General features: G+C 42.4%; 1 protein-coding gene across 1 annotated transcript; it reads right to left on the bottom strand.

The window, feature by feature from the left end:
* Positions 1 to 6,560: 6,560 nt before the first annotated feature.
* LOC308529948 (tripartite motif-containing protein 60-like) lies at positions 6,561 to 11,845 on the bottom strand. Its single transcript, XM_081106356.1, has one exon. It carries the CDS (start codon positions 10,885 to 10,887, stop codon positions 9,514 to 9,516), a length of 1,374 nt encoding a protein of 457 aa, XP_080962482.1. The 5' UTR covers positions 10,888 to 11,845; the 3' UTR covers positions 6,561 to 9,513.
* Between the last annotated feature and the right edge of the window lie 1,118 nt (positions 11,846 to 12,963).

The raw sequence follows: 12,963 nt of genomic DNA, 5'->3' as shown, positions 1-12,963 counted from the left end.
CGCATTTTGGCTGCTTCCCTGTGTTGATAGGAGTGGCTTTCTGTGCTGGGTGTCCTATAGGGCCTAGTGGCTCAGCCTCTCCAATTACCTGAGGTGGACATCTTGGTGCACCCCTTTGTGGGCCGTGTGAACAGTCTTGTTGTAGTTAAGCCTGGATTGTTGTAGGTATCACTGGGAGGAATTGACCTCCAGGCCAGTTGGCTGAGAATCAGCTGTGTCTATGGTGGGAGAACTTCTGTGCTGAAGACACCCTTATGGGGAAAGAATTGCTTCAGTGGGGCTTTGGTACTCACTGAGTCTGCCTCCTGAGTGTGTCCCTTATGGATGTGAGGAGTTGTAATCTGGATGGTCCCACTCTGACTACTAGGTACACTGGCTCTTGGATCTCTAAGGAGGTGCTAATTTAGCCTCTGCCTGAGGCTAGCCAGCAGAAGCTATGGAGAGATCTGCAGATTCCTCTTCTTTGTTTGTGTTTTGGAGGTGCCCAGATGAGGCCCAGCTGTGAAGCAATGCAAGCTGCTGTGGAACCTTGGGCCTTATTTTGGATGTTTTGGGTCTCTCTGACCCACCTGCAGTTTGTTATGTAATTTCAGATTGCAAAGGGCCAGGCCATTCATATGCAAAAGCCTCTGTGCACAGCTTGGGTGGGGCAGGGTCTCAGGGAATTGACAGGGTAGGGCAAACAGTTATGGCTGATCCTCAGTCCTGCTCTAAGAGGCCCCGGAGTCTCAGTGTAATGTAATGGGGTGACCTGCGGAGATGACCACCAGGGACGCAGATCAAAATTTAGGAACCTTTATTAAGCTGGCCAGCGACTACAGTTACAGCACCCTGCCGAAGCAGAGGCTGAACTGCAGCGATGACCACAGGAGTTACATTTTATTATTAAATTCTGTGGAGGCCAAGAGAAAAATGTGTCTTTCAAATTCTGGGCCTCCAATATGGAGGAAACTCTCTTTATTTATACTTTTTCCAGTCCTTTGTCTCCCTAATTTGGAATGAGACTTCCAGGCCTTCTGAGAAAGAAGGCCTGCATGCTGGGAAGGGGCCATGAGACTATATCTCAAGGCCTGGCTTGATGTCAGCACTGACAACTCTGTCTGGGGCATAGTTTATGGCCTCTCTGGAATGGGAGTAGTCTTATTTTCCTTATTATTTAAGACATAAGCCAGAATAACAGGGTTAAAGTTTCAAACAGCAGTTTTTATATAAGATGGATACTTCATTCCCCACTGGTTTTATGTACATGAGTCAAATCATTGACTCTTTTGGGTCATTGTTGGGGAGGGAGTTATATTAATTGACCACTCAGGACTATAAGCTTGATAGAATTAATTCTTTGCTGAATAAAGTCAGTGGGCCTGTTTATAAGATAAGGGCCGGGAATGAGGGTCCAATGAGTAATCTTTAGAGGGTCCAAAGAGTCCTGGACTCTCTATTTTGCCTGATTATCTTGAGGTAGGCGTGATGAAGACACGTCAGGATCCTGTCAATCTTGACTGCCGTGGGGGTGGTCCTTTCCAGGTGGGAGTCAGTCCTTGGGTGGCAAATTTCTTTACCCAAACAGAGTCACCAGGTTGGAAGGGAAGAACCGGATACAGGCAGAGCATCTCAGACGTGCTTCTGGTCTGCTTTCTAGGTAAGCTGTAAAGCCTGAAAGAACTTGAGTAAAGATTGGTTATGGATTTCAGCTTTTCTAGATTGGGTTTATTGTAAGCTGGTGAGATGGGTATTTCAGGGTCTGGAAGAGTCATGAGAATCTGTAGAGGCCCCACTGGTTTTAGGGTAGCCTCCTGGGCTGCTTCGTCTGCAGCCTAGTTCCCTCTTGCTTCTGGGGAGTCCCCTTGTCTTACATACATAGAGGTGGAACGACTTAGTTACATCTGGCAGTGCCAGTTGGCCCATCGTCCTTGCTCTGCTCATGTCTGTCTAACTGCCTACTATATTAAAAAAAAAAAAAATCGCTGCAAGCTCCTCTGAGAGAAAGCCGCACTTGAGTTCTGCCTGATGCCAGACAGTCCAGTTTCTCCCTGTATGAGTCTGGGTCCCCAGAGACTTGCCCGGAACTGGAGTTCAGAGCAGTTGGGAGCTTGAGACGCCCTCCCAATTGAAAAAGACAACCACATCCTTAGTTGCCAGCCCTTTCCGCATGCGCCTCTGTACCTCTGCACTTTACTTCTGCACCTCCTCCGAGTCTCAGTGTGCTTTTCTCTTTCCTTCTAGTTGTAGAATTTCCACTCAGCCAGCCTTCCTGTGGTTCTGGATGATGTCCGTTTTGTCTTTTAGTTGTATTTTTGAAGTGGTTGTACGAGACAGCAATTTCTGGTGTTTACTTATGCCACCATCTTAGTTTCTCCTCAAGAAGCACATTTTAGATAATGCCATTATAGAAAGTAAGGAGAATTAGGAGATTATAAAAAAAAAAGGAAAAGATGAAAAAATTGTATTAAGGGTAGATTAATTTTCTAGGTATGTTTAACAGATTCATGGAGGGTGGGAAAATATATTTGGAGTCTTTAGTTAAAAGCAGAAAATAAAATAACCAAATAAAAGTAAAAAAATAAAGTAAATAAAAATCAAGGGACTGTTGCATATGCTATTTTTAAAAAATCAAAAGAAAAGAGTAAGTGATAATTCACAGTGATTAAAAGGAGGAAACTATATAAAATGATAGAAGGCAGAAGAGCAGAATGGTTAGTTAATGGTGTTGAGTAAAACATACAATGAAAAGATGTGAAATATGACATCAAAACCACAAAATGTTGGGGGAATGTAAAAATCTGTTGTTTTAGAATGTCTTCAAACCAAATTTGTTATCCACAAAAGAAACTGTTATGAGTATAGGTTGTGATAGGTAAACCTTATGGTAACCACAAATAAAAAAAACCTATAGTTAATATGCAACAGATTGTGAGAAAAGAATCTAAGCCCATCACTACAAAAAGTCATTGAGCCACAAGGGAAGAAAGCAAGAGAACAAGAAAGGAACAGAGAGAAACTGCACAACAGCCAGAAAACAATGAACAAAATGCCAATGGTACACACCTACCAATAATTACTTTAATGTATTGGATTTAAATTCTCTCATGAAAAGACATGAAGTTGCTCAATTGATAAAAAACAAACAAACAAGACCTATCTACATAATGTCTACAAGAAATTCACTTCAGATATCAGGACACATAGACTGAAAGGAAAGGAATGGAAAAAAATGCCCCATTCAAATGGAAACCAGAAGAAAACTGGGTAGCTATACTTATATTGCTACAGTAGGCAGCTAGTCAGCTATTAACAAAAGAGAAGGGAGCAAACCTGGCTAAGAGTAATTAAGTGTGGGATCTATAGCTTCTGGACACTCCAGGGTTCAGCTGCACTGCCCAGCCAAGGGGATCAGCATCCCTCCCCCTCAGGAGCAGGAAGAACCAGTTTTGCAATCTCTGGGAGACAAGCACAGACAGCAGGGGAAATCCCTCTGCTGAGACATACACAGCAGAAGCCAGAGGATAAAACAAAACGATGAGACATGTTTAACCAAGATGACGACCAAAAGGGAAGAGTCTAGCCTGGGAAAAATCTGGGAAAAAGACTGAATAGGATAAGGGCACAAGACCTAGAAGACCCCAGTACAAGCTCATGAAGAATTAGGAGAAGATTGGTTAGTCTGAAAGAAATATTTCTGTTTCCCCAAACCAAGGAAATATGGGGAAAGCTTAACAAGGCCTGAGGTTGGTTGATGTGCTCTCTCTTCATAGAAGCTGGGTGGACCCAGCCTGGGCTGAAGCATGGCGCCGGTGGCACAGACTATGCTGGACTATCCAAGCCCAGTGGGATGGTGCTACAGTTCCGGATCCTGGCCCTCCTGCTGGGCCCTTGTGCTCACCAGGCTCTGGACATCCATCCACGAGCCACCTGGTCATGGGTGAGACACTGACATCTTGGGGAAGTCCTTAGTTTTTGCTCCAATAAATCTTACCACTGCACCTCACATCCTCCAAAGTGTGAGCCCTGAAATGCTTCTCTTGCAACTCCATGGAAGAATCCCATTTCCACCTTCAACACAGATGATGATGCTTTGGGGGTTCCAGTCTTTCTCTACTTTGGAAGCATCAGCTAACAGCCTCTGTCCCAGTCTCAGATCCCCGTCCCTTTCCCCCTAGGTCAGGCAGGGAGAGGCTTCCACACCCTGTGTAGGCATGAACCACAACCCTTGTCCGCAGGAAGCTGTTACTGAAGACCTATCATTCTGCCTCATCACCCCTAAAAGATGTCAGGGGTGGAAGTCTCTGAGGGGGAAATGAGACAGGCCAGTAAGCCAGGACAAGAGGGATAGAGAAGTTGAGACAGATAGTTAAATAGCCAAGCAGTTTACAGCCATCTAGTAAATCACAAAATCCTATCTTCCCTAATCAAGGACACTTAAGAGTAAGAACTTGTATATATATATATATATATATATATATATATATATATATATATATCCCATGGACATAGACAATAGTGTGGTGAAGGCCTGGGGGAGGGGGTTGGAAGAGAGGTGAAGGAGCCAATGTGGGAAATATTTTCAACAATAAAGATACATTTAAAAAATAACAAAAAAATAAAAATATTAAAACACCAAAAGAAAAGAGTAAATAGTTTATACTTCTCCCAAACCAGAGGGTAAGCAGCTTAAATCATCCTACTAGGGAGATGAATAGCAGAAATCAAATTAGTGCCAAACACACTGAAGGACAGATGAAATTAAGGGAATAATCTCATTTTGGTGCATCAGCAACAAGCTGATGAATATTGTATTAAGATCTCCCATAAGACCTTCCCTAAACTCTCAGCCTTTAAAAACCCTCAAAATGAAGGACCCAACATACACCCTCCTTCCCAGGATCATGCCTGTGCCTTTCTCTTCCCCTTCTCTTCCCCAACATGCGTGCATCTCCTAAACTCTAAGGGATCCCATGAGACTTGCAACCAGGGGAGCAATGGGTAGCAGCAGCTCGTCCAGGGCTTGCTCCCAAGCCTGTCCCCAAGGCCCCCTTTGTCTCTGACCTGCTCTCAGGACTGGTCCAATTCCGGTAATATGTCTATTAAAGACAAAAATGACTTTAAAACAAAGACTATAATAAAAGACAAAGAGAGCATTACATCATGATAAAGGGGTCAATCCAACAAAAGGATATAAGATTTATAAATATTTATGCACCCAACATAAGAGCACCTAAATATATAAAGCAAATATTAACAGACTTAAAGGAAGAGATAGACAGTCTTATAGTATTAGTAGGGGATGTTAATAACTCACTTGCACCCATGGGTAGGTCATTCAGACAGAAAATCAATAAGGAAATATCAGCCTTAAACAACAGATTAGGCCAGAGGTACCTAAGAGATATATATAGAACATTCTATCAAAAAGCAACAGAATACACATTCTTCTCAAGTAAACATGGTACATTCTCCAGGATAGATCACATATTAGGCCATAAAACAAGCCTTAGTAAATTAGAGAAGATTGAAATCATATCAGTCATGTTTTCTGACCACAATGGCAATAAAAGAAAAAACAAGCAACTATGACAATATCAAACTAAAAAGCTTCTGCACAACAAAGAATACTATCAACAGAATGAAAGCCAAATTACTGAATTGGAGAAGATATCTGCAAATCATTTATCTGACAAGGGATCGATAAACTAAATAAAGAACTCGTACAACTTAATAACAAAAATACAATTGAAATATGAACAGAAGATCTAAATAGACATTTTTTTTCTAAAGAAATACAGATGGCCAAAGGCACATAAAAAAATGCTCAACATCACTAATAATCAGAAAAATGCAATGAGCTATTACCTCACACCTGGCAGAACAGATATTATCAAAAAGACAAGAAATAACCCGTGTTGGTAAGAATGTGGGGCAAGGGAGCCCTTGTGCACTGTTGGTGGGAATTTAAATTGGTGCAAGCATTATGGAAAACAGTATGGGAGTCTGTACAAAATTTAAAAATAGAACTACCATAGGATCCTGCATCTCCACTTAGGGTATACCTGAAAAAAGAGAAAACAATCATTCAAAAAGAGATATGCACTCTTATGTTTATTGCAGCATTTATGCAATAGCCAAGACATGGAAACAGCCTAAGTGTCCATTAATGGATGGATACAGAGTTTCTTTCACACATCCATTTATCCACTTCCTTTATCTTCTTGCTTCATCATTCGTTTATTCCTCTGATAATTATTGAGCATCATTAAGTGGCATGTGTTCAGTGAGCCACTAGAGATATTGAGAATGAATAAGTCCCAATACTTGCCTTGCAAAATTACAACAAATATTATGGAACTAAATTTTTATTAGGAATAATTAAGACAAATTCTAACTGGTAGTCAGGTATATTGCTCATTCACTCTTTCTCCTCTGTAGCACTTGGAATTCAGATTTTTCATTTGTTTTGTTATAGATGCTTCACATTGGATAGGATATGTTTATTTGTCTCTCCTAGATGTGGTCTATTATGTAATTAATGCCCTTCTTTGTTTTTTATTATGATATTTGTTGTAAATTTTATCTTATATTGGTCCAGCTATACCAGCTTTCTTTACTATTTGCATGGATTTTTGGCTATCCCTTTACTTTTAGTCTGTGTGTCTATCTTTCTGAAGTGAGCCGCTTGTAGAAAGCACGTAGATGCCTCTTGTAATTTTTATACATTGAGCCACTTATGTTTTTTGATTGGAAATTTTCTCCAATACATTTAAAGTAATTATTGACAGGGGTGTACTTATTGACATTTTGTTCATTGTTTTCTGGTTGTTTTTGTATTTCCTCTCTGTCCTTTTCTTCTTCTAGTTCTCCCTTCCTTCTGGTTTGATGACTATTTAGTGGTATGTTTATATTCCATTCTCATTTTCTTTTGCATATTTACTGTAAGTATTTGCTTTGTGGTTACCATGAGGTTGCATACAACTTTCTGTGAATATGAGTCTATTTCAAATTTATAGCAACTTGAATATGAACATAGTCAAAAGCTATATTTTAATTCTTCTCCCAATTTTATGTTTTTTGATGTCACATTTAACATCTTTTAATTGTATATATCTCTTAACTATTTGCTGTAGCTTTACTAGTTTTGTCTTTTGACCTTTTTACTAACTTTATAATTTATTAATACCCTACCTTTATTACATTTCCTTTACACTCATATGATTTCTTGTTATTAAGTAGTACCATTTCTTTTCAGTTTAAAAAAACCCTTCAACATTTCTTGTAAGATCGGTATAGTGGTGATGAAGTCTTAGCTTTGCTTATCTGGATAATTATTTCCCCTTTAATTCTTTTTTAAAAAACAAATGTTTTATTGATTTCAGAGAGGAAGGGAGAGGGAGAGAGACATCAGTGATGAGAGGGAATCATCAACTGGCTACCCCCTGCACGCCCTCTACTGGGGATTGAGTCTGCAACTTCCGGAATGTGCCCTGACTGGGAATTGAACCATAACCTCCTGATTCCTGGGTGGATGCTCAACCACTGAGCTACACCAGCCATGATCTCCTTTAGTTCTTAGTAATAACCTTGCCAGGTAGAGTATGGTTGGTTGTAGGTTTTCCCCTTTTATCACTTTGAATGTATTGTACCACTACCTTCTGGCCTGCAAGGTTTCTGCTGAAAAATCTGCTGATATCCTTATGGGGTTTCTCTTGTGTGTAATAAGTTGTTCTTCTCTTGCTGCTTTTGAAATTCTTTCTTTAGTTTTAACTTTTGACATCCTATTTAATAAAAGAGTAATATGCAAATTAGCCATCACTCCGCGACAAAGATGGCGGCGCCCATAGCAGCCAGGGCAGGACACTGGCGGCGTCACCCCGGCAATGTGAGCCCAGCAGGCAAGTGCGCTGGCACCGTGGCGACCCACGAGCAAGCAAGCGTGCCCACAGATAGCACCCAGCAGGGCCTGCTTGGCCATTGCTGTGGTGACCCGGGAGCAGGCAAGCGCACCCGCAGATAGCACCCAGCAGGGCCTGCTTGCCCATCACTGTGATGTGGCGCAGGCAGGACCTGCAGAGAGCAGAGAACCACGGGGAGTGGGCCCAAGCCATCAGTAGGACATCCCCTGAGGGCTCCCAGATTGGAGAAGGTGCAGGTTGGGCTGAGAGACCACAACCCCCCGGCCTGAGCACTAATTTTGTGCATCAGGACTCTAGTTTTAATTATAATGTGTCTTGGTGTGGATCTGAGTTTTTCTTATTAGGGCTTCTTGGACTTGAATGTTTGTTTCCTTCCCCAGATTAGGAAAGCTTTAGTCATTATATCTTCAGATAAGTTCCCTGGTCCTTCCTCTTTTCTCTTCCTGGGACCCCTATAATACAAATTTTATTCTGCTTAATGATGTCCCATAGATCTTATGATGTGTCTTCACTTTTAATTTTTTTATTTTTTTCTGATCTGTCTAGATGAGTTCCCATGCTTTGTCCTTCAGTTCACTGCTTTGTTCTTCTGCTGCATCCAGTCTGACATTGAATCCCTCTAGTTACTTTTCAGTTCAGCTACTCTTCAGCCTTGTTTGTGACTTCTGTTAGGTGCTTTTTCTTTTTTACATTTTCTCTCTCTTTGTTGAAGTTCTCACTGCGCTTATCCACTCCTCTCCCAAGTTCAGTGAGCATTTTTATGATCACTACTTTGAATTCTTTGTCAGGCAGATTACTTCTTTGCTTTACAGAGTGTTTTTTTTTTTTTTTGAGGTTCTATATTGTTTTGTTTTGTTTTGAACATATTTCTGTCCACTTTTGCCTGATTCTACACATTAGATGAATCAGCTACCTCTCCTAGTCTTGAAGGAGATGATATGTGGGTATTACAAGCACAATCCCCCTGGCCACCAGAGCCAGACTCCCATGGGTGTCCTTGTGTAGGCTGCATGCCCACCTGCTGTGGTGGGGTGGAGGATGCTGTGTGGGTGCAGGTGGGGTGCTCACCCAGCTGGCTGGGACATGGTTGTGGCATGGAGGTTGCTTGGGCACTCCCACAGCTGCTAGGGAGATGAGAGGAAGAATTCTAAAATGGTGCCAGGCATCCAGGACTAGCAAGAGAAGATCAGGTTGCAGAAATGGTGCCCACTAGTGTCTCTGTCCATGGAGAGGATCCCAACAGGTTCCCGCCTCTCTGAAGAAGCTTTAAGATTATTAATTGTGTCTCTTTCACATGTATTTAGGTACTTTTCAAACTGCTGCCTCTGTGCTAGGTCAACAGGACAAGCGAGTCTGCATGCACTCCCATTAAAGTGACTCTCCATTCCTTAGAGTTCCATGATTTTCCTGGATGTAATCCCCACTGGTTTTCAAAACAAGATATTTTAGCAGCTTGTCTCTGTAGAGCAGGACCCAGGATTTGGGGGTGCTTGATGTGGGGCATGAACCCTTGCTTCTTCTTTTTTTTTTGTACTTGGGCCTTTTATTACAAGCACTCTCTATTAACACAGGAAGAGAGTAGAATGCATCAAACAGATTACAAGGCGGTTCATCATTCATCTTTGACTATACGCATTACAAGTGATTTTGTAAAAAGTCCTATGCAGAAATAGGGCATAAGTTTTACTGTAAACCTTTCACTGAAAGTATACAAATGTGATCTAGTTCTCAAATTATAAAATGAAACTTCTCCCAACTCATAGTCCAGAAAAATGCCTATCCATTCCCTGTTGCCTGAATCCCATGTGTCAGATGTATTTGCCCAGAGCTGAAGCTGCCAGCAGCCATTTCTTGGGGATGGTGGCATAGGAGCATTCTTGGGGAAAGATTCCTTACACACGCCTAAGGACCATGCCCCTGTGCCTCTTACTTCTACCTGCCAAAAATGCCTGCCGGCATCAAATCCCTTAGAACTCAGGACAGCTGGGTAAGAAGTGCGTGCCTGAAGATTTTGAAGACCAAATGATGTCCTATAGGTCACACTTTTTCTATCTCTTGAGATAATGAGACTTGGATGGGCCGTTTCAGGATCCAGTGTCAAATCTACCTGAAACGTGTGGATCATTTTATGCAGGCCCAAATAATGTGGGGGGAGAGAGCAACTCTCCTCCTTTAATTCATATAAAAAGGTGGCTAGGGTCTCTAGGATATCATACCTGTTGTGGATACTTTCAATACCAGTGAGTAAATCCACGTCTGTCTGCAAACACTTACTGATAATATCACTAAGCTGACTGTTTAATATGGAGCAGTGGTTTGATATTTGGTTTTTCTCTTCCATTAATTTTTCTTCAACATTTGTTGTTTCAGTTAGCAAACTGCTAAGCATTGCATTCTGTTCCTTTTCCAAAAAATTTTTAAGTTGTTTAACTTCAGAGTGCAATTCATCCTTTTGATGTTCTATCCTCTGTCTCAATTCAAAACATTTCGACACTTGCATTTCTGACCGATTTTCAGTATCTTTAATCTGCTCGCTCAAGGACTCAATATAGCTCTTGAGCTTCCTCCTGTGAGTAGCTGCAGCTTCTTCAATGGGCATCAGGGGGTGATCCCCGTGATCAGAAGAGACCCTGCACTGGGCACACAACAGCTCCAGGTCCTTCTCACAGAACAGGGCCAGAACCTCACAGTGTTTCTTACACAGGGGTTCCTCTTGCCTTTTCCTCTTTCCCCTCATGCTGGGAATCTGCTGAACAATCTCAGTCATGTGACACAATTGGGTGTTCCTCTTCAAGCTCCTGTCAGGGCAGTGGTGGAAGCAGACAGGGCAGGGAAAGGTGTCCTGTAGACCTTCCCAGCGCTGGTGGATGCAGGAGGAACAGAAGTTGTGCCCACAATCAGCGGTCACTGGGTCTCTCAGGTAATCCAGGCAGATGGGACAGCTGGCCATTGTGCAGTGAGGGTGTCTGTCCCAAGACAGTCTCATCAGTCTGTGTGATCCTCCAGGAGTGAGGAAAAGTGAGAAGCTGAGGTCTGCTCAGGCCTCCCTCCCTGTGGAAGCCACTAGGAGTTTCCAAGAAGAGTTCCAGCCACCAGCTGTAGTCCAGTCTTCTTGTCGCCCTCTCCTGTATTTCACACCACTTTGCACAAGGGATGTAGAGTGCTCCTGGTCAAAAACCAAGCACAATCCAAGTCATATGTCGTTTCTGGAGCCTGCTCCTTTGAGTGAGTCCCTGAAGTGTGACTCCAAGAAGAGTCTCCAAAGCCAGTCTCTTACCTGTTAAATGCTTAGTAATGTGAGCCTGGCCTATATATACCACTAGGAGGATTAATCTCTTTAAGACCTCACCCACCAAAGGCTCCTCCTTGGAGGTGGGACTTGTGGGAAAGGGTGGTACTAGGATGATCTTTACAAGTATGGTTGATGGGATCTCCTCTTATTCCTGCAGGCTAAGAGGGACTGACCTTGTTAATATGCATAATTCAATTTGTACCTTTATAATCCTCCCTTGAATACTTCAACACCCTTTAATCCCATTTGGCTGAGGAGCAAACTAAAATGAACAGTAAAATCTTGCCATAGCTTAAGAGATCAACCCTTGCTTCTTGGTGACAAGTTCTGTGTTTCTGAGGTCCCTCCCAATTGTGGATTGCCCCACGTGGAGCAAGAGCGTATCTCTGCCTCTCCTGGCTGTCTCGATGTGGCTCTTTTATCCCATGTTGTAGATTTACTGTTCATCTAGTTTTCAGGTCTCTTTCCAAGAACATTATTCCATATGCAGCTGCAGATGTGTTGTGTTTGTGGGAGGAGGTGAGTTCAGGCTTTTCCTACACTGTAGTCTTGAATCCCTTTGCCTCTTTTCATGACAATTTGTATGCAATTTTTTCAACACCTCCGTGATATAGATCTGGGATTGGAAAACTTTTTTCTGTAGGGACCATATTTATTATAAATATGTTAGGCTTTGAGAACCATACAATCCCTGTTACAAAAACTCAACTCTGCTTCTGTAGAGGAAAACAGTCCTAGATGATACAGAAATGAATGGGAATGGCTTCATCCCAACAAACTTTATGGCACAGATCAGACTTGCCAACCCTGGATGTAGATGATCATTCCTATTTATTGTCTTTTTATCTACAGAGGCAAGCCTTCAACACAACTCTGTCTGTGCCAGAGCCTGCCCTCTTAAACACGCCATTATATTACCTGCAATCAGGCTTCAGGAAGGTAGCATAGGCAGAGGGTTAATGGCTGGCTGGGAAGGAAAAACTGAGTGTGAGAAGGGAGACCAGATGGCAAAAACCCAAAGACAATTCATAAATATCTAAAATTAGGGTGGAAAGGCAGCAATGGCAGGGAGAGGATGGGTAGAGGGTCATTGTAGGAATAGATTGCAGATGAGTTTGTAACTGATTGATACACGACGGGGCACTCAATCTGGGAATGCACATATAAGGTTGCCCAAGCATTATGTAACCCAGCTCCTGGTGGGGTGTGCATAACCTATGGTTACTGAAAAGAGAAAAGTCCAAGGTGAGGCAGCCTGCCTTGGGAACATACAGCTGCCCCTCCCCAAGCATGAGAGACACAAGGGTTTGGCCGTCAGTGAAAACCTCCTGAGTAAACAGCCCCTTTCCAGAGCCATGGCGGTGAGTCAGGTACCGGCCGTCTTCCGACTGGGACGGCGCTGACCCTGCACTTAATCAGCGACGTAACTTGGGTAGCCATTCAGCGCAGCTGTCCACAGTTGTGCCCTGTAAACGCATACCCAGCTCGCAGCTGCAGGTTTTCTGCAGAACCTAAACATTTGTTTTGCATGTGTTCAGATTAGTGCTTATGCTTTTGTTGGTCCTGTTGCCTATCTCTGATGCGCAAGCTTTTTCTGATGTTCTAATCAAAAGAAATCCGTTCTTTTCCCAGTTTCCTGCCTTTGCACCTATGTTATAGCATTAGAGTCATTCTTTTTTAAGAAAAAAAAATATAGATATATTTTACTGATTTTTTACAGAGAGGAAGGTAGAGGGATAGAGAGTTAGAAACATCCATGAGAGAGAAACA

The sequence above is a fragment of the Myotis nattereri genome, assembly GCF_964212035.1.
Source record: "Myotis nattereri genome assembly, chromosome: 14".
Classification (NCBI taxonomy): Eukaryota; Metazoa; Chordata; class Mammalia; order Chiroptera; family Vespertilionidae; genus Myotis; species Myotis nattereri.
Note: the sequence above shows the minus strand (reverse complement) of the source record. Positions and strands in the feature narration are given on the sequence as shown.

Coding starts and splice junctions, on each gene's coding strand:
- LOC308529948 (XM_081106356.1), bottom strand. CDS start 10,887: ATGAGACTGTCTTGGGACAGACACCCTCACTGCACAATGGCCAGCTGT.